The sequence below is a fragment of the Glycine soja genome, chromosome 18, assembly GCF_004193775.1.
Source record: "Glycine soja cultivar W05 chromosome 18, ASM419377v2, whole genome shotgun sequence".
NCBI lineage: Eukaryota > Viridiplantae > Streptophyta > Magnoliopsida > Fabales > Fabaceae > Glycine > Glycine soja.
The window spans coordinates 49836359-49863564 of NC_041019.1; the positions used below are offsets into that span (position 1 = coordinate 49836359).

General features: G+C 31.4%; 2 protein-coding genes across 2 annotated transcripts; both read right to left on the reverse strand.

Moving 5' to 3' along the window:
• Positions 1-11096: 11096 nt before the first annotated feature.
• On the reverse strand, positions 11097-13090 carry LOC114395903 (transcription repressor OFP2-like). Its single transcript, XM_028357771.1, has one exon. The coding sequence runs from the start codon at positions 12957-12959 to the stop codon at positions 11826-11828; it is 1134 nt and encodes a 377-aa protein (XP_028213572.1). The 5' UTR covers positions 12960-13090; the 3' UTR covers positions 11097-11825.
• Positions 13091-20694: 7604 nt separating this feature from the next.
• On the reverse strand, positions 20695-25654 carry LOC114397582 (ataxin-10-like). Its single transcript, XM_028359686.1, has 4 exons — positions 25391-25654; positions 25189-25271; positions 22479-23108; positions 20695-22058 (listed from the first exon to the last, which is right to left on the reverse strand). Exons 3-4 carry the CDS (start codon positions 23104-23106, stop codon positions 21190-21192), a joined length of 1497 nt encoding a protein of 498 aa, XP_028215487.1. The 5' UTR covers positions 23107-23108; positions 25189-25271; positions 25391-25654; the 3' UTR covers positions 20695-21189.
• Between the last annotated feature and the right edge of the window lie 1552 nt (positions 25655-27206).

Consider the following 27206-nt stretch of genomic DNA (forward strand, 5'->3'; position numbering starts at 1 on the left):
AATCTACTCCAAACTGACTTGCTTACACCTTTAATAGTGATGCATATAAGTACAATTAAAGATAATATTAAAAAAAATTAATATGAACTGTTAGACAAATGACCTCAGTTATCTTAAGAAGGGGTGAATTAATTTTCACTGACAAAATTTTAACCTCCTCCTAAATGATAGGCTCAGACTGTCGAAGAAGTAACAATCAATTTAATAATGTTCTTTAAACATGCAAGACAAAATTGATTGCAATAATAAATGAGACAAGGGAAGAGAGAAATGCAAACTCAATTTATACTGGTTCGGCCACTTCCCGTGCCTACGTCCAGCCCTCAACATGCACTCTGTCACATATAACCAAGATTTGGTGAACCCAACTCTACTTGCTGAATGGACGAAACTTAGAGAATTCTATGAGCTCACTGGAAATTGTCAGGTCACCTTAACCCATTATGGACAGAGTGTTTTTCTCCTCACCATCTTCGAAAGCAACTCTAAACCAAAAGCTTTCCCTAAATGATACTCCTTGTACCACCAAGTTCCTAACTCTATCACCTTTAAAGTCCTACTCACTGAGTACAAAGTGACTTGCAGCAGTTTGGTGAGTAATTAAACACTCCTATTTGTATGTCAAATTTTGATATCATATAGTAATCTAATGTGAATTTCTTTTGCATTTCAAGATGTGTCGAGTACCATGTACTCATTTATGAAAGTTGCAAGATTCACTCATCTGAACTTGGAAGGGACGGAGTGTAGAATAGTTTATAATCATCATAGAAAGACTGTAAAAATTGAAAATGGATGGAGGACTTTTGCACAAACACAGAATTTGCTTCTTGCAGATGTAGCTTCTAACTTTGTTTTATTTTGGCTTTGTTTGTAATTAAAGTACATTACTACTCTAATAGATTATCAATTTGTAAATTTTTGTTTATAATATGTTATTTTGTTTAGAAATGTTTATAACTAGCCTTGGTGTATGATATATTGATATACTATGTTTATAACTTTTGGTGCATGGTTTATTTATGCGTTTTTATACAACTTTGAACGATAAGTTGATCTAAACTAATTACTACATGTTGCTAATTAAAAAAATAAATATGATATTTAAAATTAAATCATAAAACAACATTGATTTTTAGGAAAACCGATGTTGTTTTCTACTTACCAACATCGGTTTTAGAAAAACTGATGTTGTTGTTTACTGACAACATCAGTTTTTCAAAAAAACCGATGTTGGTAAGTAGAAAACAACACCGATTATTTAAAAAAATCGATGTTATTTTTTGCTACAATAATATCGATTTTTAAACAATTGATGTTAATGTTGATAAATTAACGTCGGTAGTTTCAACATCTGTTAATAACCGATGTTGAAAATCCTTAATAACCGATGTTAAAAGCGTATTTTTTAGTAGTGCATTTACCATTTTTTGTGAAAAAAAAGTGACACCCAATTTTTTTTACATAATATAATTATATGAAAAATTAGACATGCAACCCATTCTACGAATCTCCGTTATGTAGAGATAATATTGAAGGTGCGTGAGAGCCAAAAGTCCATTTAGGTTCAAAACAAATTATTGATATTTAGGTCCAAAATAAATTATTGACATTTTTCTTCAATAAAAAATATTAACATTTTTGTCCAACAAAAAATTACTAATTTTTACGTCCAAAAATAGTATCTTACTGATATTTTCATTCAATCTAGTCAGCATGACCACGTTGACAATCATTTTAGTGACAAATTTATTCCTCTGTACCACATAAGTTATTTTATTAATGATAACGGACGGAAGTTAACGGTCGAATATATTAATCGCACTTTTTACATTTTTAGAAATTAAATTTTATATTTTTATTTTTCAATAATACATTTATCAGTAAATTACACCTTTATAAACAAACATAACTAGTTAGCATTAATACTATCACCACTCTTCCCATTACTATCTCCAAGATTTTGCCTCTGCATGCAGTTAACCCCACATTTTTTTCTCCATTTTGTCCCTAGTTTACTTTTTTAATGTACATGGATAGACGATAGCAACTTATACCCAAAATTAAATGGGATTTTTATATTATTTTTTATTGGTAAATGATAAACGTTAGTTTATTAATTTTTTAGAAATATTAATAAAAAAAATTTAAACTCACGACTCTCTCCTCCTTCATTCTTTCCTCAACTAATGAATTAACCTTATATCTACAATTAAGTAGGATTCTAAGGGAAAGAAAACTCTTTCACGACCTCCTCAACATTGTATTTATCTGTGTTTCTCCCCTGATTTATTATTTAAGTACTGAACTTCAAGCCGATGATAATGATGTATTCGTGCTTGTGGCTCACAAATTGGCTTTTGAGAAACTCATCAAAGATTTGCATTAGTTTTCCTGTATTATTTATAAAATACATCTTATTCAAATGGAAATGTTAATACTACTATATTTCTAAAATTTGACCAACGAGTATGTGAATAAATTGATAAGAAATTGTTTCATCTTAGCTAATGACGTCCAATTTAATTGTGTTAGTAAAATCGGTTCAATGGTAAGTTATACCTAAAATAAACTGAAACAAACTTTTATACTTTAAATAAGAGAATTATATGTTGAACTTTTTTTCCCTCAATATATAGTCTTTTTACTTTATAAAGTAACAACTGATTTTTTTTATTAATAAGCTTAAAGCTTAATTTTTAATAGCCTTACTCTTGCATCAATCCTGCCGAATTGAATAGGCTGGATTACTTCTTTTGAATGATGCATGTCACCTCTCAAAAAAATACTACTAAAAATTGTTTCATCCAAAGTAGAAGGAAAAGAGATTGGAAAAAAGAAAAAAGAAAAATCTTAATTTTGTCTTGATAGCTATGTGGCCAAACCCTAGGAAATGTGAATTGTGAAGCGTGCTGTGCAACAAAATTGATAGCGATAAAGCAGCAGCCGCACACACACATGCAGGAGTTTGGTAGTGGCATGTTCCACAATAATTGAAAGCATTAATATTTTTATAGGGTAGTAGATATAGCTACGAGGAGCCTATGCCCTAGCTACATTTGCATGGATATGTCTGTTTCTTTTCTATTCTTCTTTTCTTTTATGGTTTTTTGTTTCTTTGTGAGTGCTGTCTAGATTTGCTAGCTACAGTATTTGCCTATTTGGTGTGGGGTGGTGTGGTTCACTTTCAAGTTTTCACCATTACAGTAATAAATTTCTGAAACAGAACTAGAAGAGCGACAAGACAATATACCCTTAGCGAAATTTAAGCAAAATCCAGAATCTTGCAGATTTTTCATGGCACAGTACTGTGCATGTTAGGGTTACTCTATAGGTAGGTGTTATGTTGGATCTGACACTACTTTGTCCTTTGACAAATGAGATTTTTTGGGGATCATATATATATGTCTGCCAACAAATTACAACTATTTTGCTTCTGACATTAGTTAAACAGACTCACCTGGGAACAGTATCAAACATTAATCCTTCGTCATTGTTACATTATGAAACGTAACTGTTATAATTTTATTTTGATTTGTTTGAACTTTTAAAAGTGTAAAAACAAAGTCAACGTCTACAGTAGATAATGTAAGTCATACGTTCTTAAAATGTTTTGTTTGATTAGAAAATAGTGAAATAAAATAAAAAGAAAGTAAGGAAAAAGAATATAAGGTGAAATGATTTTCAAGTTGTTCTGATATGAAAAAAATGAAAACAATGAAAGATATTTTTTCTTGTTTTATTGTATAAAAAGTAAAATAAAAGAAATGATATGCATATATATTTAATTACATAAATATTTCTAATAAAAAAGAAGTATTAAAAATAAGGATAGTACTATAATTTAGTATTTTAATTACATAAAATGTAATTTTCTTTCTCTTTCTGCCCAAAATGGACAGATCAAATTAGTTATTGATCCCCATTTAATTTTTTACACTTCTTTTCTTCCTAAAATGTTACGAAACAATGGAACGATTGTTTTTTGTTTTTTGCTTTCCGTCACTCCATGAATTGATTGTTCTAAACATATGCTAAAGGTTAGACATTTTCAAATTCATAGTGGTTATTGATTACTTCCTCCTTCTCATGCATATCTTTTGATGTTTAAAATTATTATATATAGATTAAAAAATATTTAATGAGATTAAAAATTATTATGTTTAGACTAAAATATTCTTATTTAATATCTTGGTTATTGATACTTGTATGACTAGTAGTAAGTATTAAATAAAGGTATATTTGAAAAAAAAATGTATTATTTAGATTTTGAAAAATTCTGAAACATTGATTGTTTTGAAGAAAAAAAAAGCTAAAATAAAAAGAAGATAGTAATTTGATAATCATTATTCAATTCTCTTTTTTTTTAAGTCGATCGCCATTGATTAATTCTTGTTCTTTATTTAACATCGATTTTATCTTCATGTGATATGTGGTTAAAAGTAACTCCTTTATTTGTTAGTCTCTTTTACATATTACTTTTTAATTGAGACAAAGAAGACTCGGAGACAAATAATTTGGTTCCCATGCATCTCACCATCATTATTGTTTCGTTTGAGATTATAGTAGCACATTAGAGCCAATGTTGCACCATGTTCTAGAGTTTGCGTCTTGAATGTCAACTGTTTCAGGTTTTGAGTAATTTTTCACATTTTGGATGTGATTTGTAAAATCTAATAGTTATATATTTCACGTCTTAAAACATGATTATTTCATTCTCAATGAGTTTTTAAACACATTAGTAAATTGTGCACGTTTCTATTGAGTGTAAGAAGCATAAATTAATTTCTTCTATGGTCCTGCTACTGATAACCAGTGCATTAATGATACTAGTTAAAAACTATAAGCAGCAAGTTTTATTAAAATTTATGTTACGGTTGCATTAAAAATCATGAAGAGTGCATTTTTTTTTCCAATAAAGGCTCACTTTTGAATCCTTAACCATAGAATACTTAATAATTTCTCTTTAAAGATACTAATTAACATTTCTTCTTCTGACTCAATTGTATTGAGGGAATAAACCGTGTTATATCAATAAATTACAAAGCAAATCATATAAATGAGTTTGACATGATATCTTAATTTAAAATTTTAAAACTCAAATTTGTGTATTTTTTTCACGCTTATATAATATTCAATTTTCTCATTATTATTTAATATGAAATTTTATGTGACAGTTGTATTTCAACATTAATTTTAAATGTAAACACCTATTTATTGTCTGTTAATCAAGAAAAACCCAAAATTTGAACATAAACTACTCTTAAGTTAAAGTTTGCACTGTTATCTAATTATCCGAGCAAGCTTATTTATTGAATTTTTGTACCTCTCAATCAACAATTATTGTCTAGATCAATCGTTAATATTCGAAGCAAAAAATTACATGCTTCTTACATTCTTGATTCTTGCAAGAAATACATGGAGTATAGGGAAAGATTAGAACAAAAAGAAGAAGAAAGCAACATGGGACCCGTACGTACAAAAACAAAGGTACGTAAAGACCTTTTGTCTTTATCTATTTGCTTAATTGTTCCTTTGCGGTTATTATATTATATTATATAGTATACATGTATGGTCAAAATAATAGGAACGCAGTCGAGGATGTTCAATAATGTCAATTGGTCACTACCTTATAACCCTAGTTATTGTATAGGTTCGCAGTGCATTTCCCTAGCTAGGGTTGTTGCTATCCTTGAACAATCTGTCTTTTGTTGACCCATCACTGAAATCTTATTTTATAAAGAAAAGAAGACAAAAATTAAAAAGATGTGTGTGTGAATCATTTCCACCGTTGAGATGTGGACACAATACATACTATGTGTGGACTATATTTATTAATTCCACGTACTCCATTTTTTCTCCAATATTTTTCATTGAATCTTCTACATAGTAAACAAATGAATGTTTTGCACGAAAATATCCATCGGTATCGATTAAAAGTGTTCCATTTTATTTTCCTTTTAAACCATTGAAACCAAAACTCTCGCCAGGTAATGTCTATTAATACTATTATAGCATTATTGTATGTTAGAATCCTAGCTACAATGTAATGCAGCCAAATTGTGCTATAGTTACGTTCTGCGCGCGCGTCTTGCTTGAATTAAAGGATACGTGATACGTCATTCTCCCTACACCACATAACACCTTGAAAACTTCAATTCACTACTTCAAAATGGAATCATACACCATGATAATAAATGAGAGATGCCATGCCTTATTATTTTTCAGAAAACTGATGAGGAACATATATATATGATTTGTCACCACCAATAATGAAAATGTCTTTTCTTGGCCCTACTTCCTCCTTTCATATACACACACATTCATACTTAACCATTTTAATATATAAAATTTCTCTTAAATAAATCATATAAAATAAATACATGAGTTATGACTTTTTTATTTTAGGAAATGCTTTTGCCATAAATCTTGCCTCTCCCAAGTGGTGATACTCCCCTACAATTAAGATTGAAGTTGCATTTTAAATTTTCCCGCAAAGACAAAGGAAAAAGCCTTAATCACAATATTGCATCATCTAATACTCCATTATTATAAATGGTTGAACAAACCTCTAAGAAGTTAGAGACGTGGAAATCATATGTTCGACCTCATTTCTTGAATTGATTCCACTTCACTATATTCAGCGAAACCAATTGGATTTCAATTTTTTTTTTTTTTTATCAATAATAGGGAGTTGAACAAAGCTAAACACGTGTTGGTTGGGGTATGACACTATGACTGACATAGTCACCTAGGGTACACGTGGCTTGATTCCCTTGATTTTTCATGATTATTAATTAAGGAGTTTTATGGAGTAGGAGCGTAGCCTTTTTTTTTTCTTATGAATTTTCTCGTTATTGTACTTCTTCTCTTTAGTCTTCTACCCAGATGTTCTTTCAATCTCTTATACCATCTCACTTACACAAGGAAAGAAGGAAGAGGATTATAAGAATCCAAAACAAAGTAATTGAAATAAAAAGAAAATCAGTGGTGAATCTAGCAGTCTTAATATGATATTGTCAACAATCCCTAGAAATGGCATTAAAAATTTGATGAGAATTTTGTTTTAACCATGTTAAGTATACCAATCATGCATATTGAGTAATAAAAGAGTAAGTAGAATATCCTTTTCAGATTGATTAAAGTATCAACTACTTTCTCAAAACAATATTTTCGAGTAAATAAAAGATAATTAGAAAGATTACGAATTATTAAAAACCAAACAAAGAAAATAAATTAAAATAGGAACTACAGAGTTTTTTATTTTAATTTGAATTATACTCTAGTTCTATTAATTTGAATTTTCATGAAAAAAAGTTCCATTGTTATTATTTTAATTTCTTTTTCAGTTTAACTTTTTTCACCTGTATTCCTTTAGATGCAATTCAATTTAAGGTATGGTCAGAGTCAGATACTAATATGAGCATTTAGTCCTGTAATATTTTTCATTTTAGTTCTTAATTTTCATTTTTTTTCAAAAAATAAATTATTTATTAACTCTTTTTATATATTATTTTTACTGTCGAATACCATTGCCAACAGTGTACTTATAAAAAAGGTTAAAATATAATTTAGTCTCTTTCTCATATTTTAAGTTTTAGTTTGATTTTTTATGTTTCAAAATTTTCACTTTGGTCTCTTAAAGTTCTCTATCACATTAATTTGATAATTCTTTTTTAGTTTATGATACCAATTTAGTCAATTTAGTGGTATATGATAAAATGTAAAAGATGTCGCGTTATGTAAATTGGCATCATTAGTGTAAAAATCTGATTGAACGATGAATTTGGTGTAACAGAGACATTACAAGAGAGAAAAAAAATCCATTGGTGTACTTGACACGATGAAAAAAAAAATGCCATTAGTTATACCAATCAAGGCGTACTGATCCAATATGACAATTTTTTAGTGTATGGACCAAAAGATCACTCACGTTTTAACAATAATTAGGGGACTATAGTTTAATTGTCGACTGTGTATTCTAGCTTGTTAAAAAAAAAATATGTTGGGGGTAGCAAGTTTTAAAATTAAATAATACCAGTATACTATGACAATAGGTTGAGGCTTCGAAAAAACATTATGAGGTCTTTAAATATTTGGGAGAGCCTCCTTTCTCTGGTATGCGGCAATTGAATTCTCCGATCCAGTTCTCTTATTGCATCCGCTATCTCAGTTTTCTAAAAACTCCTATCTGTTTCTTTTATTTTCTTCCAATCCTCTACTTCCCTTCCCTTTTGTTCCTTTTTTCTCCCGTGGTCAGCACAACTCAACTCTTTTTCTTAAAATTGGTGTTCCTATAGATTTATTTCCGAAATATATTCCATAAGTGTGTAAATATGTTTACCAAATGATCTTTTTGGGAGGAAAAATCTTATTGAACATCTTTTCCGTAAGCAAAAGTAATACTTCTAAAACGACCATTCTATAACATACAAAATGCTTTTTTGGAAAGACTATTTTATTAGATTGTAATTTTTTTTTTAAAATGTCCTTTTCGAAAGATACAAAATACACTTTTAGAAAGACTACTCCAAACTACAGTCGTTACTTTTGGAATAGACTTCTCGTAAACACAATAATGATTTCCGGAACTCCCTTTTCTAAATATATAAAATACATTTCTAGAAAAAACTACTTTGAATTTAAAAAATATGTTTATCGAATATTCTTTCCCTAAGTAAAAATACTTTTAGAACAATCATTCAAAAAGTATTTTTTGTTTATGAAAAAGTCATTTTAGAAGCGTTTTTGCTTATAAAAAGCTCATTCCAAATTTTTTTTAATAGTTAATTAAATTTGATAAAAGGAAAAAGAGAAAAAAAAAAAAAAAAAAGATGAAAGAGCCACATACCTTCACGGAAGAAGGATGAAGGAGTGCGAGAATGGGAGAACAGGGGGAAGGAGGAGTCACTGTGGGAAGGGAGGGGTATCGTTGTTGTGGGTGTACCGTCACGAAGGTGTGTCATATTGTGTTGAGAGAAGGGAAAAGGAAGTGTTAGAGTTAAAAGATGAGAGATGAAAATCTTATTAAGGATATAATTATATTTTACTAAAGAATGAGAGATACACAATACACATAGAAATGTGGAGGATTCAAGTCCCGTGGTATGCCTATGTCTCGATATGTAACCACACTTTTTAAAATTAATTAAAATAATTATCAAAAAAATTAATTAAAATAATAAAAAGGATCAAGGTTAATACAAAGATATAATAAATTATTTAGTTTAATAGAAAGGAGTTAATTCTAAAAAAATTTACATCAACAAGTGAGATCTTAAACTCAGTTGCAAGTTGGAACTGCCAGAATCACAGGCAGTGTCCTAAGAAAAATAAATATCCATTTTTAGTTTTTAAATAAATCTTTTGGTCTGATTGTCAAGCCAGAACCTCCTTTTGTCGTAAAAAGAGACAACATTATCAATTGTGGCTTTCTTTCAACTGTGGGATTATACCTTTATGTCCTCATAAAATGGGTAATGTAATTCAATTGTGGCATATGTTTAGTTTCATCTATCATTAATATTAATCTTTTATAATTGTATTCACATGTTACGATGCACAAAACGATTAAATGATAAAAATGAGTATTCAAAATATGAATTTTGTAACAATTATAAGGTTTGATAGTAAAATTAAAAAAAATAATAGATTTTATTTTTTATTAAAAAAATTAATAATTAACAACTAATATTTATTGATAAAAAAATATGAAATTTTTAACATGAAATATCCTGAAATGAGAAATCAAACTTCTAATCGCATGCTTCATATACTTAATAACCTCATGTCTCTTAACCACACTATGTTAATGTTTATGAATATATTTTTATAGAGTACATGATATGTTACCAAACATATATTAATTTTGATTGAATTATTTTCAGAATATTAAATATTTTTAAATTTAAGATATCAATTATTTATAGATTTTATTTGAATTTTTAACGAATATTGTGCTGCTGCAATAACAAAATTACAAAAATTTATTAAACAATATAACGATTATAATTAAACCTCTAAGCTTTATCTGATAGTTTAACCCAAAAGGAAAAAAAAAAAAAACTTTAGCAAAATGACTTATAGACATGTTTATTTGACCCAAAAATTAATTTTTGCATTATGTAAGTATTTTATTATAAATTTAAATTATTTAGAATATCCACTTTAATTATGTTTAATCAGAGGTTTAAAATCAGTTTTATTAAAATTAATTATACTTGATTTAAAACAACCCCCACACCATATGTTATAGCACACTGAAACTATTCATATAATAAGCCTAGGGCACACAAGGTCCCGTCACTAGTCACCAGATGAGCCTATGCCTCTAGTAAAACTGTTCAAGTCTTGGTACAACTTTTGTAATAAACGAAGTAGCTTTAGCTTTTGAAAATCAAACTTTCACCTTTGGACAAGCTTCGGGATATTAGAGAGCTTTTTTGTATTTTTTTTTTCTTATTTCCTCCACAGTTCATAGGGTTTAACGCAAAAAATAAAAAAAATAAAAATCTGTAGCAATTTGAATTCTCAAGTTCATGATTAGGGGGGAAATATCTTCTATTTATAAAAGCATACAGTGTTGCGGAGAGGACAGTGACATCTAGTTATCTACATATTAATTTAACTTCAAAAATAAGAAAAGAAATTTAATGAGAAAATGACAAACTATTATATATAATAAATTTATTAATTTTTATAATAATCATCTTAAAAGTCATATAAATATTAATTTCTGATTGGTTAATACTTAATAATAACATAAAAAAAATTACACTAAAAAGTATATAACCATTAAACTCAATTTATATTTTAATTAATATTCACTTCGATGTTGTTTGTATTACAAGGTGGGGTTAAAAAAAAGGTGTAAAATAATATGCAATAATAACTTCTTGTGAATACATATAGCTTTCTTGTCGGTAGTTGTGTGTTGTTGAGGGAGAACTAGCATACAAGATCTTAAAAGCTGCATGCTCAGGCTAGGAAAGAAGCCCCTTTAAATTTTGGGATGAAAAACGTGAAATCAAGGGGTTGTACTTAAAGTGCAATTTCTTTTAGATTAAAAGAAATAATAATAATAATAAAATCCAAAGTTTAATGGAAGAAGCTGTCAGTTTTTGCACCTGGTTCTGTCTCTTACAATATGAACAATTTATACAACTTTGTGCCAGTTATGTCTTGTTCCCAAACAACTCTGGGTCCATGAAGGTACTAAAATTCAGAAGCAAATTTTATGCTCCAAGTTTTTTTTTTTTCTTCTTGAGGAAGATGACAGATAGCTAACAATACAATGCCCCGTTTGTGGCAAACTTTTCTGCCTTTCTAAATACACAGAAAAATGGTCCAAAATTCCAAATAAAGCTTGTGTTTAAAAACCATTTTACACGTTTGCATGCCAAATGACACTATTGTAGAGTCATGCGTAATCTGAACTCTGCAGCTCATAAAAAAATTAATTGAGCTATTCCCTAATTAACAAAAATTCCTCAAACCCATTTTATTTTCCTATGGACCAAGGCCTTAACAGAGTAAATTTCATTCTATTGTGGTCCAATTCCACCACAAAACCTCTGAGATGATGTGTGCAATTGCTGCTCTTGGTTGCTTCATTCAATTTCGTTTATCCATTTGAAAAAAAAAAATGGAAACATCTTGGACACTGTCATGCTCAAATATTGGCTTAACACTAAGGTCTATGTATCAAACTAAAACCAAGATATTAATATTACTTACGTGTGAACATAAATTGTGTTGAGAAACAGAAACTAGAGAAACTCATTTAGAATGGTCTCAAATCTCAATTGGTTACTTAACTTGTTCTACTAGTTATTATCAGTTAAATCAAACCATATTTGCTTGAACACTTTGATAATGAGATCGTGATACTCATCTGAATTCAAAGAAAGGTAGCAAGCAAGAAGATCCTCCAAATCCTTTGATGTCCTTATGTTGTTCTGCACAATCATCTCCACCATTGATTCTCTGAAATCCCTCTGTGGATTCAGTGATGACTTCACAACTGCAAAGCTATCCGAGAGGCTTCTCCGGGGGGCCGAGGACACGCTTCTCCGGCCATGTGCCTGAATTCTCCGGCTCGCAATTCGCGGCGAGTTCATTCTAAGCCTCACTCCCGGAGAGCTCACAGAGAATCTCCTTCCGTAGGTGTTCTTATGTTCCTTCATTGATGAAGTGTCTTCCTTCACAATTTTAACTCTCAGAGGCCCCTTATTCAGGTTTGGCTCTTCATGTGCAGCCATTTTGCTTCTTGGTTTGGTTTCTTTCTTCTTGACATCACTGAGCAAGTCATTGAATATTGCAGGCTTGGTCACAATTGGTGGAAGCACAAGGTCTGAGAAGGAATCACATTCATACTCATACCCTTCTAGCTTACCATCTTTTCTGGCTATGGAATTGTTGTCAACATCAATGATGATGTCCTTGGCGTTGGAGTGTACCCTGCAGGCACAAGAGTTGGCCCAAGGAACCGTTTCATCGAATGATTCAGTTGGAAGAACACGGTCTGTTCTGAATTCTGGGTCAGGGTACTCTGATTCAGTGGAGCTATCATTTGGTGATGAGGAGTTGTTATTGTTAGAGACAACAACAAGCTTAGGAGAAGAAGTCCTTGAAGTTCTTTTCTTGAGTCTTTGTTTGGATGATTTTCTGGGGGGTTCAAGGGAATTGGTGTATTTGGCATTTTGGTTATTTGTTGGTGTTGGTGAGGAGTAGATTCTATCATTTGGGGTAAGCTCCCTTGTGAAATAGTAAGACTTTCTGAGATTGTATTGGTGTGGTTGCTTTGGTTTTGATGCTTTTTGGGTTGAGGCTGGTGAAGGTTGCTTTTTCTTCCTGGAATGAGTTGTTGGGGTTTGCTTTCTTGTTTTTCCCATGTCCTTGAGTTTGTAAAACCAGGCATTGGGGATCATATCTGATAATCTGAACCTGTAGTTACCCATACCCTCTTTGTATCTATGTTTCTCTTCTCTCTCTTTTTCTCTATGTGAAGGAGTTGTGAGGGAAATATTTTCTAGTTCTCTCTATGATGAATGAGGGATGAGACTTCAGGTAAGACCATCAGTGTGTTTTGGTTTGGCACTCATGGTAATGTGAGATAAATACAAGAGAAATGAGGCTTTTGGAATTGGAGGTAGTAGGGGCTGGGGTCCACAAGGGAGGAAAAAAGGTTGGCAAAAAATGAAAAAATTAGTGGGGCTGATGTGGTGATTGGTGAATGAATGACTATTACCTGATCCAAAAAAACAACAAAAATAACATGTTCTCTTCTTTTACCACTATTCAAAAGGATCACAAAGGTGAATTAAAGTTTAAACACCCTTCTATGTATGTGATTGATTCCCAAGTGGATTACATGCTTACATGTATCTTCATAGGAAAACAACAATTGATTGTGGCCCATTGATTTGGAGTGCTTACCCTACTACTGCTTTAGACCCGAGTGCAGGCTCTAACACTAATAGAGAAAAATATGAGCCAGACCAATTGGTTATGTTTTCAGATGTATAAAAGTAAAAGCACTATACTTTTGTGAGTGGAATAGGAGGATGCTATTTTGCAGAAAGTTCATTGGCTCATTGCAACCAACAAGCAATGTGGTTTTGGTTAAAAAATTGTTCTGACGAGAAAGGGAAAAGGAACACACTGAGATAACTGTGCTGAAAAGAATTTGAGGGGCAGGAAAAAAAAGAGAGAGAAGCTTTTGGAATTGGAAGCTTGTTGAGTGGGTCAGGCATACATGCAATCCAATCTAGAAAAATCCCAGTGGCCCATTTAATAGATAGATTTTGCAATTTTGGATTACTCAACTTTTTGGTTATATTCTTTTCTTATGATTGCTTGCTTCTCTATCTGGCTTAGGGAAACTAGAACATGGGTTTTGTTATATGGTCAAGAATCTTAGTTTAGCCCTGTGAGTCTATCCATCATTTTCTAGGTAAACTCTTGAAGTACCATGTCTCTTAAGGTAAGAAAAGAAATCAAATCTTTTTTTTGATACAAAACTAAATGTATTCTTTAATGAAAAAAATCTTATTTGATTTTGATAAAACTACTATAAGTGTCAAAATTCTCTATATGAATAATTGACATAATTACATATCTAAAACTTAAATTAAGATTATTGATTAAATTAGAATAACCTTATATTTCATGCATTTGATGATAAAGAATCAAATTCCTGTAACATATAATAGATTCCCATAATTAATGATGATAATAATGTAGAAAGAGAGGATATGAGCAAATGGATTGGTTGTGGGTTCAACTAGTGTGACCACGATCAGAATTTGAAATTGATATATACTTTAAATCCGTGGAGCTATTAATGATAGCATGATACATGATGTACATAAATCATGCCAGAGAAATTAATGTTGGTTACTAATCTTGTAAATTTGCATTGGGAACATAATTTGTACAATCATTGCAGTATTGAGCAGCATAAGAATATAATGGTATGGCACCACCATGTAATGGATGGGGTACATAATAACATTACATCCATTCTTTCTTCCCAAAAGCATATGCAGAGAAGGTGAGGCATTGTTGCTATGCCCTTCGGCTTTGGGAGTAAGGTTGAACCTGGTCAAATGGTCCCCTTCCATGATCCGTGCAAAGGTACAACCTCAATAGCCACCCTAACTTTGTGCACGTGTCTAAACTGTAGGCGATATAAAAAAAAATTATAAATTAGACAAATAATTTTTTTTAGTTTAGGGGGTGACCCTAGAGTATTTTTGTCACGAGTGAAATATATATTATGGTGGTTGTATTTTTATGAAGGACAGCATAGTCTAATCTGATCCCCTTGTTTGCTATCTCTTTTGTGTATTAGACATCATCCACCTAATGTTGGACTAGCCATAATCATCATCTATGATGGTATTTGATTTGATTGACAAGAATGCTATTTTTTAAAAAGTTTTGGACTTTGGATGAGAATGGGGAAGACCAGTTTTTTCTCCTATTGGCCCATTATGATAATCACTGTTACCCATGTTGTCATTGTTTTGTGATCGGTTACACATTTGTATTTCTAGGCCCAAAATAGCTTTTTGGTACCAGTGTTAACTTGGTCTAATATCAGGATACACAGGGAGAGAAAAGAACAAGACATGTGGGGTAATCAAATTAATTGATCCAGGAATTTTCATCAGGTCCTGCTGCCTCTTGCCATTGGGACCATACTGGAGAGGGAAAGGGCACTTTGTAAGTTCAAAGTTTGGGTTTAAAGTGAAAGAATTTGAAATATCAGCTTATCTCGAGTTATCAAATACATGCAGGATAAAATGATCTTATATCACATCCTAAGCAAATCATCATTTATTTGAACATTAGCTTTGTGTGCGTGTTTTGTTTAATTTTCTTTTTTATTTTGTATATCTTTCGACGTATTTTGTTTGTGGGGCAAGAAACAAGTTGAAATGCTCTTTGATCCTAAAATAAAAAAAGTCAGTCAAGACCAACAGGATACAAATCTGGAGAGAAACATAAAAAAAGATAAAGAGATATAAAATGGGTTTGATGGTTAAGAAAAAAGAAAAAGAGAAAAAAGTTGTTGTTTGATCTCTCTTGTTGAAAAAAATTAACAAACTAACAATTAATATTTGTTAATAAAAAAATAGAAAAAGAAGAAACTTCATAATCATATAGTAAGATGAGCAGAAATGTTTCCAGAAAAATAAGACTACTTGTAGCTGCCAACAATTTTGAGACAAGCCTATACTTCATATTGTGCAACAAAACAAGTCAGGAGGGAGCGAGGAGGATCTAAATCTTCATATTGGAAAATTTTGAGAGATTTGTAATACAATTAAAATAAATGTGGAGTAATATATGATACTATTCGTTTAGACTATTTCCATTTTCTCTGTGAGACAAATCAAAACGTGTCTAAAATCTCAACCCAAAGTATCATCACATGAAATGAATTAGAAAGCAAATGACTGAGCATCAAAAATTAGTGTCACACCTTATTTAAAATGTATAAAATCTATTTAAAGAATTAATCTTTTAATAAATATTTTGTCATACTGAAACATGATAAACATAGCATATTTTTTGGCCAGAAACAAAAATTAATTTATCAAAATACTGAAAATTATTTAAAAAATTCATCTCTTTTAAAAGATATTTTTTCATACATACATAAAGACTCGAATATCAAATCTCAATCACATACTTAAATCACAAAATTATTTGTCAACTAATATATCACACCAGATTGATTAAAAGGGTCCTCCTTGTGTAGTGCCAAATATAGTTCACTCACTGCCTCATGCTTTGCAATTCGCATCATCATAGTCCTATTCTATGTGTTTCAAGCTCCAAGAAACCAGTGTGCTGAAGGGCTCATTAATAAGGTGTTTGTTATTTGCAGTGTTCTGATGAGGTCAGAGGGTGCTTCTTCTGGCCCTGATCATGGGTTAGTTTGTTGGGATCTGTAGGTTCTGTCAAATGTTTCTTTGGCTAGGAAACAACATCAATGTATCGTTTCCTGGATGGTACATGGTAGACATTACTTTTACTTTATAGTTTACGTACACTTTGTGTGCATGTGTTTAACATTATTTCATGATTGCATAAAGGTTTGTGCCATCCAAATATTTTAGCACTAAAGTGACAATGCATATACACAGTAATGCTATGCTAAGTATATTCAAGAACACCTCTAACATTTTTAATTGTAGATCTTAACTTGAAATTTTGAGACAGTTTTTGATGGATACCAAAATATCACATGTCATTTAATATATTTCTCAGTTTTTACTTTAATGATAATTTTATTTTAAGATCTTAAGTCATTTATTTTAGGTCACACATTAAATCTCACAATTGTTTTTTTATAATTGAGCTTAAAATAAAAATATGTAATTAATTTAATAGATTTTAATTATCAATAAATAATACTAAGAAATAAAAAACATAATAAGAATTGAAATATTTAATTACGATCATAATTTAAAATTACAATTATTACAAGAAATTGATCATAAAAAAAAACACAAACATTGACAATGAGAAAAAAAAATTGAACATTATTATAACCGAAACATCCCAAATATATTCTAGCAAATTTACTTCAAGTTGTTGATTAATTTATCTTGTATGCATATAGCATCTTGAATTAAAAAATAATAATAAATACTCAGTAAAAAAATTAACAACAGTGATCATGGCCTAGAGATTGAAAGACAACGGTAGTTTTTGTCGTGATTGAAAGACAATTGTTTAATTTTTTCTTCCTCGCAACGTTCATTTTTTTTTTAAATTAATATTTTTAATTTTTTTTCCTTTCAACTCAACAGCCAACACTCACCCTCTCTACTTACCCGTCACCCTCTCAATGCTCACTTTTTATTTCAATTTCCCCTTCACTCTAAGCCACACAATCCCTTCACTCAACAGTCAGTCCCTCACCCTCCACAATCTATTAGGAAGAGAGACACTAAAAAAAACTTTTTTTAGAATAGTGAGGATTTTAAGAGGTCTTGTAGAAGATTTCATCCTTCATGTTGGAGATCTCAAGTCTCTCTCTAATGGAAGATTTTGGTGAGATCAAATCTTGAGCTTAAGATCTCCCAATAAAGATACTCTAATAATCTCAATTACCCACTAAAGATGCTCTAATAATCTCAATTAAAAGGGTGTTGACTGTTGAAAAATCAAATTAAATCATTTCAAACGGTTAAACCAATTTTAAAATACCAAAAAAATGAAGAAATTGTCAACCGAAAAAATTAGTACCCCAAAAAATCATTTATTTATTCCATTGACATACCCTCCTCAGTTCTAGATCCACCATTATGATACCCGAATACCGGGTGCTAGCCGTCACCTGACCAGTGACGCCTGATGAGAGCAATATCACAACCAAATACACTTAATTAACTAGAGTAATTCTCATAGAGTAATGATGTAGGTTCTCTCATAAAACATGTAGGGCATTCACAATTTTCTTCTCCCTCTAATTTCAAGTTTTTTATTCTCAATCAATTGTTTTAATTATGTCCCAAATATTTCTAAAGATTTACTGATTTTGGATTAGAAATAAAATAAAGAGAGAAAGACTTGATAAGGGTAGAATTAAAATAAAAAAAAAGAAATAGAGCAGATACATTATTTGAATACATAGAAATAAGAAGCCAGAAAAAAAAAGTATTTACTTTTAATTAAATATGAATATAAATTATTTGCAATTTTTTAAGCTATAAAAACTATTTATTTCTGTAAAAAAGTAAAACAAAAAAAGGTAAATGCAACAAACATTGTCCCCCAATTTTAGGAGGAATTTTGTTTATAAGTAGGACCCAACATAACTTGTTTTCTAATCTCTCCTACTCAAACATACAAAAGGTTAGTGTCTGAGAACTTGCAAAAGACAATGGTGTATTTTTCATATTTTTCTCTTATCATTGAAATGTTAAGCATCAGGAAACAAAGAAGTCCTTCTCAACAGGACACTTTAAGATGAACTTTATGTCTTTCCTCAGTTCAAGTCTACTCAGCTTTCCTCAGTTCGATGTTGGGAGCAAAAATAGTGGTGTTACCGTGAATTTTTAGAAGCGCAGTGTGTTGCTTTAGCTCCACCATGGGATTGGCCACGATTTTGCTTCATAGCCTCCCCAAACATACACTAAATATTATTAACTAACTTGTTCCCTTAACTTTTTTAATTTTTAATTTCTAACACTTGTTCACAAGCTAAAGCTTACCAAACTTTTAGCTTGCTGCAAGAAAATAATTCATTTGCCCGCAAATAAAAATTAATTAAAAATATAAATATTGAGCTCCAAGAGAAACAATTGGTGGGAAAGACATGACCACTAATATGGTTCACTTGTCTGAAAAGAGTCAAGATCAAAGTGATGGTCAGTGAGAAAAGAATTACTACTAATGTTTTTATCAAAATTCAAAATCGTGACACGTTAGGATGGACGTGATTGAGTGGGTCCTGAACTTCATACGTCAGCTTAGAGATGTGTCTTTGATAAGAGGGAGTAAGAATATGAGTTAGAAAAGAAAAATAAGTATATGCTTAATAAGACTTGTATGAACGAAGGAGAAAAAGAGAGGGGCACAGACTTGTTGTCGTGTGCTGAGTGTGTGTTGGTTGTATGAGATGGTCATGCCAAAGGGTTCAATAGAACCTATATTTACATTAATTGAGCATGATTGTTGGTCCTCGTTTGTAGGGGCTTTTGTAGCCTTGTAGATAATTTCTGGCTTGTAGATAATAGCTGAGAGCTTATAGATAATGTTAGAGATAAATATTTGCTTATAGATAAAGGTGGAAGATAATCATACCTTATAGATAATGTGTGGCGTTATAGATAATTTAATATCTGCCAATGGATAAGATATTCAAATACATTTGAATATAAGAAGGTTAGAGATAATATGTCTGTTGGGGAGCCCGACTGCTAAGGGCCAAGCGTCCACGCTCCTGTAATAGAACTGACGTGGAGGGTTGACACGTATCTCTGAGTGTCAAGTAGGATGTCACGTAAATTTTGTGGGTCCTGAACAATACAACTAATATGATTCATTTGTGGGAGAAAAAGTCATTATCATAATATCATCTTAGATACCATATTGAAATTTGAACTTAAGGCCTAACTCAATCTCACAAAATTAATTTGTACAATGAGGACTGTCCAAATTTTGTAAGCCCTATCTAAGTCATATGTGTGTGTTTATTTGTTGAAGGTTTAATTACCCATTTAGTCCCTATAATTTTCAAACTTATCCATATCCTTATAATTTATAAGTGAACTTTTTAGTCTTGAAGTTTACATTTTAATTCTCAAAAGGTTCTTGCCGTTAATTTTTTTTAACTCTGTTAGTTGAAGAATTTTAATGGGAGAGACCTTGTGAGAATTAAAATGTGAAGTTTAGGGACTAAAAGAGATAAGTTTAAAAATTATAGGAACTAAATGGATAATTAAATATTTGTTGAAACAGTTATTTGTTGAGCTGTTTCACGTTAATTGTTGTCTTATTAGGGGATTTATGTGAAGAGGAGTTGACATGGTTTTGTCAATTTTTGTCATTGATAGTAAATTCATTGAAAGGGTTGGTACTGAAATAGTTTTGCTTCAGGTTAAAAGATGGAAGTTGTTAATGAGAGATCCCTTTTTCACCAAATATGCCAGGTAACAATGATTTACTTAATTGCTGAGACGATCTCCAGGGTGATCATTACTGCATAAGATCATAGGTATTCTCAAGTTACCCCTTTGTATACCGCTGCTACATATAATACGAGAACAAAAAAAAAGGAGCTAGAATAGAAGGAATGTTTTTGAAACATTGGAAAACTTGGAATCTAAGGTGCAATGTCTTCCAAGCAAACCTGCTTCTACTTTGTGTGAGCTTTGTCACAAATTTTTTTTCTTAAATATTTTTCCCCATTTTCTCATCAAAATACATGATAATATTTGAAATAAGAGAAAGTCATGTAATTCTAAAACTCGAAAAAGTAGTCATAAGAAACCAAAATTTCACAAAACCTTCTCCTCCTTAGAGTCAAAACCGTTTAGGAAGAAGGCACATCAATCCCTGTTCACATTTTCAATCCCCAATAAGACAATTGACATAAAATAGCTCGACAAATAATAACTCCAAGTTTCATCAACACAAATCCCTTCATTGACTCATGAACCACAAAAAACAAACAGCAAAAAAAAATCTGTTGAAATTAAAACTTAAGAAGTCAATTGATTACATATTAACATATGCACATGGAATAGATAAAACTGGTAAGAGAAATCAAAAGATAGTATCTAATGATATTATACAACTAAAACCAAAATATAATAAACTACATAACCCCACTTCCTTACCCAATAATAAACACATTTCTCAATGTTTATATTTATATTGCCTTTGTTCTGCTGTTTGGCTTTTTCCTCCCCCATCTGACATTGCTTGATAAATTGTCATGGGTATTGATGGGGATTCTGCAAAATTGTTTGGACATCTACAATTTCTATTCTAAATATGAATTTTCTTCCGAACTTCCATTGACAAAAGAAACAGCAGTTCCAATTTGAAAAGAAAAAGAAAACGGGAAAAGAGTCCCAACCTAAAATCCAACCAAGAGACCATATCACCGTACTAGTTAGTTAAGACTAATATGCATAGATTCAACCAAGTTATAGTGATCTTTCACGGGATGTTTACAAGCTTTGCACGTCTGGTTCTCTGATCAACTTCCACTCGGAGACCAAGTGAAGTAATTTCAGGCACATCAGCAGATCCTTGAATCTCCAATTCAGCAACTACCTTTTGGTTCTCATCGTTGCCCTCCAACATATTCCTTACAGACCATATGCCCCATTCTCTCAGGAAAGGATTATCTTCATCAGTAACACACTGCTGCAATAGAAGTAGAATTCCATTCCTGTGTCGGATTTCATCTTGTGCATGCTTCCTTCTATAAACACAGTTGCCAATAAGTGCAACTATGTCTCGCCTGAAGCCCTTATAAGGGCATGGTTTGAAGGAACAACTAGCACCATCTTGATTCTCACATTGTTTGAGTCCTCTCCTGATTATTGCTGGAGGTTCAAGGGCTTCAAGCAAATACAAAAGCAACTCTATGAGGCCATATGACAATAGCGCATCAACAACATCATTTGAATCCTCTGTATTACCTCTCACACCATCTTGAGCACAAATGTCCCTCAGTATGGTAAGAGAGTAGCCAAGAACATCAACCCCAACAAAGCCACTAGGAAGACCAGACTTCCCTCTCGTTGCATGTTCAAGAACCCCAATAGAATTCTTGAATATCCCAAAAACAAACAATGCAACATCCTTTGAAACAGTAACATCTTTATGCCGTTCATTCAAGATTTCTGATAGGATTCGCAGAAGAAATGCTTGTTCAAATGAAAAGTGATCATCTTTTGACTCAGCAACTTCAACCTTAGGAACATCCGCAAACTGCAATTTGGAAAACAACACGGGCAATTGAGACTCTTCGAGGCATATTCTTGAAAGAAGCAACTTCAACCAATCCTCACCAAAACTAGCTGGTTCAGTAGAAACCAATAAATAAGAAAAGCGCCAAAAAAAGAATGAAAAAGAAATAAAGTAATCAATGCCACAACCTAAAAATTATCATAATCCCATTTGCCACTCATGACAGCATACAAAAACGTCAAAGTATACAACCAACATACTGCAGCAACAAATAAGCAGTGCCCCACTAGATGAAGTCAGCTAAATGGAGCACACAAAGTCATTGTGTATTGTATTAAAAAGAATCAAAATTTCAAAAAGACCATTTAAATCAAGGAAAAGAATTACAAGCAAAAAGGAATAAACAAATGAAAAAATATTATCATATGAATTAAATAAAATCAGTGATATAACTTAAAAAACCCCATGGCCCCAAATGACAGGACAGAATAGAGAAAAGAACAAAATACATAAAGCTACTACTAACTCACCAGAAGAGGCAGTTCTCACAATTTCTGCCATTACAAACCATCCATCCTCACTGGACAACCGTTTAAACCATTCCGGGTTTCCATCACAACATGTATAAATCACCATACACAACGGGTCACAAGTCTCCTTGGTGTGAAGTCTAGCAAGTGATACAAACCCATCCAGATAGAGCTCTTCCCAAATAGCACATTGATGCTGTTTTCCCGCCAAAGAAACATTTGCCAGAACCTGCAGACCCCACCGAACCAATCCATGATCAGGGCCTGAACAAGCAGCCTCTGACCTCAGAACACTACAAACAACCGCCACCCCATCAAGCTCAAGAAATGAGTCCTGGTTTGCAGCTTCTCCAGCACACAAGTTTCTGAGGAGCTTGAAAGACAAACAAAGAATATGATTATGCTGATGGTGATGGTGATGTGAAGCATGAGTGAGTGAGTGAACTATATTAAGTACTGCAGGGAGAATCCTTTTAGAAGCTAGTTCCAAACGCCCAGAATCAGATTTGGCATTCTGAATGAGAATCTCTAAGGACTTTTCCATGTTAGAAGAGTTGGAGGCTTCAAAGAGTAACTGAAGTGTATCTTCTGATATGGGGTGCTCCAAAAATGCTGTATCACCACCCATTGCTTGATTGAAAAAAGAGAAAAATGTGAAATTTCAAAATAAAAATTTGATTTTGATGAAAAATTCAAACACCCCACAATCTAATTGGTCAAAATTGTAGCAGAACAGTGAAAAATTCCAGAAAATGAAAAAAAAATAATAATAGATGAAATATGGTTGAGATTGGCGGTGCCAATTACCATCTAGAGATCTATGAAAGTTTTGCCCATACTACAATCCAATACAAAAATAAAAGATCCAAGCAATTCAATTTAGAAATTAAAGAAAGTAATCTTACTCATGAATGAAAAAAATGTAACTGTTTACAAACATATTAAGACTATTAGCCAATTTGAAAGTCTATTTCATATTAAATAGGCCAAGAGACCTATCTTTAAATAGGCCAATGGACCTCTAAACAAGCTAAGTTAGGCATATGAGCTAATAGGCTAAAGCATGTAAATAGGTCACTAGTGCATGAAACACTTTTGAAAAACATGTGGACCTGTTAACAGTGGCAATAATCCAAAAAGCTTAAAATAGAAATCAAAAGGGAGTGAAATGTAAAGGCTAAAATCATGGGATTTCAGCAATCAAGTTATTAGGACAGCAACAAAAGTGAGATTTACAGCCAGGAAAATATGAATGATAATACTTGATAAAAGGGACTGTCTATGTTTTGATAACCATAGGAAAATAAGAATGATAGCACTTGATTGATCCAAGAAAAGCTAAAAATAAAATGTTGTACTGAAGTGGAGAAGTTGTGATGATGTTTATGTAGAACAACAGAAAGGCAGATAAAGGTAGAGCTATGCTAGAAGCCTAGAACAACAGATGAACAGAAAGGCAGTGCCATATGGAAGGTACAATTGTTGCCACGGTTCAGTGGGTGTAAGTGTCAAGAAAATCTGTGGCACATTCTAGCATTATTGGAGTTCTATACTTTCCTCATTGTGATGCTAATTCCTTACTACTACAGTACTTTTTCTGATGAGCCATATGACAGTGCAACTCTTCCACTTCCTAGATGTCAAGAAAAAAAATAATCTACAAGCCTAGTAAAAGGGAAAATCATTTCGAAGAACCCAAAAGCTTATCTTTCAAAGAAACATCTATTGGGTAAGGCTGGCATTTGGCAATATATCGTGTCATTACTCAGATTATAAAATTCACAATTTGTTTTGACCATCTTTTGGTCTCTGCCAATAAATTCTATGAATCTTCAAGGCTTATTTACAGGGCTAATTATTGGTAAACTATGTTCTATTTCTTGTTTGCTAATTTTACAAAAATCTTCTACCAGTATTATGACTAAGACGAACAACGAAAGCAAAATGTAGTGGAGTTATTGAAGGAAACAGGACTGAGAAATATATACTTACGAATACAATTCCGTGATTTGTATGGGTTCATTTCTCTTGATATTTCCCATATCTATTCCACATCCTAAACTGTATATCTAAACATTTCTGCTTAATGTTTTGTTTCTTTCGATTTTGGATTTGGCCGACATCATGTGCCTCTGATAGATTACCATCACTCATTAGCTATCATTATATCAATCAAGAGTAAATTACACTAATTCTCACTGAAATTCCCCCTGATATCCCTCTTTTTTCTACTCCTACACTAACCCTCTTAATTGTTTGCAAAACATTACACTAATATCCTTGTACATTACACTATACCATTAATTGATTGAAAATCATTACACTGTAAGAAAGCAGCTGTAAACGTTAAAAAAGCAAGGGTTTTGTGCAATATCAAAAACTTTTAAGGGGAGTTAGTGCAATTTAATCTTATATAAAATGTAAACAATTTTAATTCAAAACAAAAGACGCGTGATTTCACAGATAAATTGTTCCAATGAATCAGAACGCCTTGCCACTTTCCAGGCTTGAACTCTTTTAAGTCAATTTATGAGAACACACTCATTGATTGTGCAGGTATTGTTGTTTTAGTATTTAGAAACTTAATGAGAGAAATGACAGTGAAGAGTTACAAAGTAGGAAACATATCATAACAGGGGAGTCCATGTCCACCTCAAATGCAATAAACAATGAAACTATAACTGATAGAACGAACGCAGGCAGAAGGTACCTTAGATTGAACAACACACGACGGTGGCCTCTGTGTTCTGCTGGCAGGAACGACGACGTGCGATTAAATTAGGGATCTTTGGTCTGGTCATTTGAGAGATAGTTTAGATTAGGGTTTATAGTTTTTAAAATGTAAAAAAAAAATACATATATATAACTATTAATTTAATCAAGGGACGAAATTCAGATCTAAGGATGAGAACCTGCAGAAAATCACGGTGCTGTGACGGTGTGAGTGTGACTTAGGGAGTTAGGGTGTTGCAACTGGAGGATATTAATCAACACTCTTATTAAATTAATCTTCGGTTCTCTGAGGATCCTCCACACTGGGAGGCGATGGAGGACGTCGTGGTGGTGGCGGTGGCGGTGGTGGCGGTTCGAATGAGCTCACGATTGAGGACCAGAGAGAGCTCAGAGCTGTTCCAATGTTGTTGAAGACAAGATGTTTAGAAAATTTTGTTTTAATTTAGATCATTAAAATTCAAATAGGGGTAAAAAATAATAGAAAAAGCATTGTGGCAATAATAGCCGCCAATAAATGCTAAGAGCAAATAAACCACAACTGTATGCTTTGTGAGGTTTATAGCCAATGTATTTTAATTTTTAAACCGCGGCAATGTATATACTGTGTTTGGATAAAACACAACAATCCATTTTATCCCACAAAATTATGGCCATACCATAAAAAAAACAGAAACAACTATTTATCACTTTGTCTTTATCATGAAAATTTAATTGATTTTTTTCACCATGAATTTAATCCAAACACACTAGTAAGTTGATATCATTAGCGACAGTACTCCATTAAATAAGAAGAGATTGAATTCACATATTTTTCAAGTATAAGGACTAAAACATTAATTTGAAAATACAAGAAAAAAATACATAGATAAAAAACATACTTTATTCCATTATTAAAATGCCATATATTATATGTTTTCTATTTTTAATTACTATGCTAGTACTTTAGTTTAGTCTTTATACAAGATATTTATAATAAATAAATAATTAATTTAATTATTCATTTGATTTTTATACTTACACAAATTTTATCTTTTAGTTGTATTTAAAAATTATCCATTTTAATTTTTATACATATTATTTTCAATCATTTTTAATTTCTAACAATTAAGCATACATGGAATAAAAGAGGTTTAAAATAATATATATATATATATATATATATATATATATATATATAAGAGATTATTTTTAAATACAACTATAAAAATCAAATAAGTATTTAAACTTAAATAATTTTTATTATATAAATTGTTATAATTAAAAATTATAACAAACAAATACTTTTTAAATATATAGATTATATTATAGGTTTATAATGAATAATTTTAAAAATATTAAAATTTAATTTAGAGATAGACATAAAACGAGATGAAGTATTCACATAAAGATAAAAAAAGAGAGTAATACGATGATTTGATTGAAAGAGAAATTTTTTTATACTTTTGGGAATACTGTGTGAAAAACACCTCCAAGGAAAAGAAAAAAGAATGAGAATGTCTATATTTTTTTTAACGAAATTGCCTCATTGAAAGAATATGAAAAGTTATAATTTTATTTCTAAGATAGGAGTATCTTATAAAATAATGCTATCTAAATATGTTGGCTGATAATTAAGGGAAAGCTGCAAGTGCATGATCGTCTTTAAGTAATAAAAATTTAAGATGGTATCCATAAGGAGTTAAGGACTTTGGCGTAACAATTAAATGGGGAAGGTTTAAGTTAGACGAGAAAAAAAAATTAGAATGAAAGAGATTAAATTGAAGATAAAGACTTGATTAAGATCAAGCAAATATTTAACGGGTTGCAGTTAATGATAAGAAACTTTCCAGGATTTGGGGTTGATACAATGATTTTCTAAATGATTAATTGTCTTGCGTAATGTCTTATTTGATTACCATTGAAGGAGAAATAACCTAAGATAATCTTTAAGATACATGAACGTATCTAATTGAATTAACTATTATTTATTCTCATAGTGGTTATGTTTAATTAAAT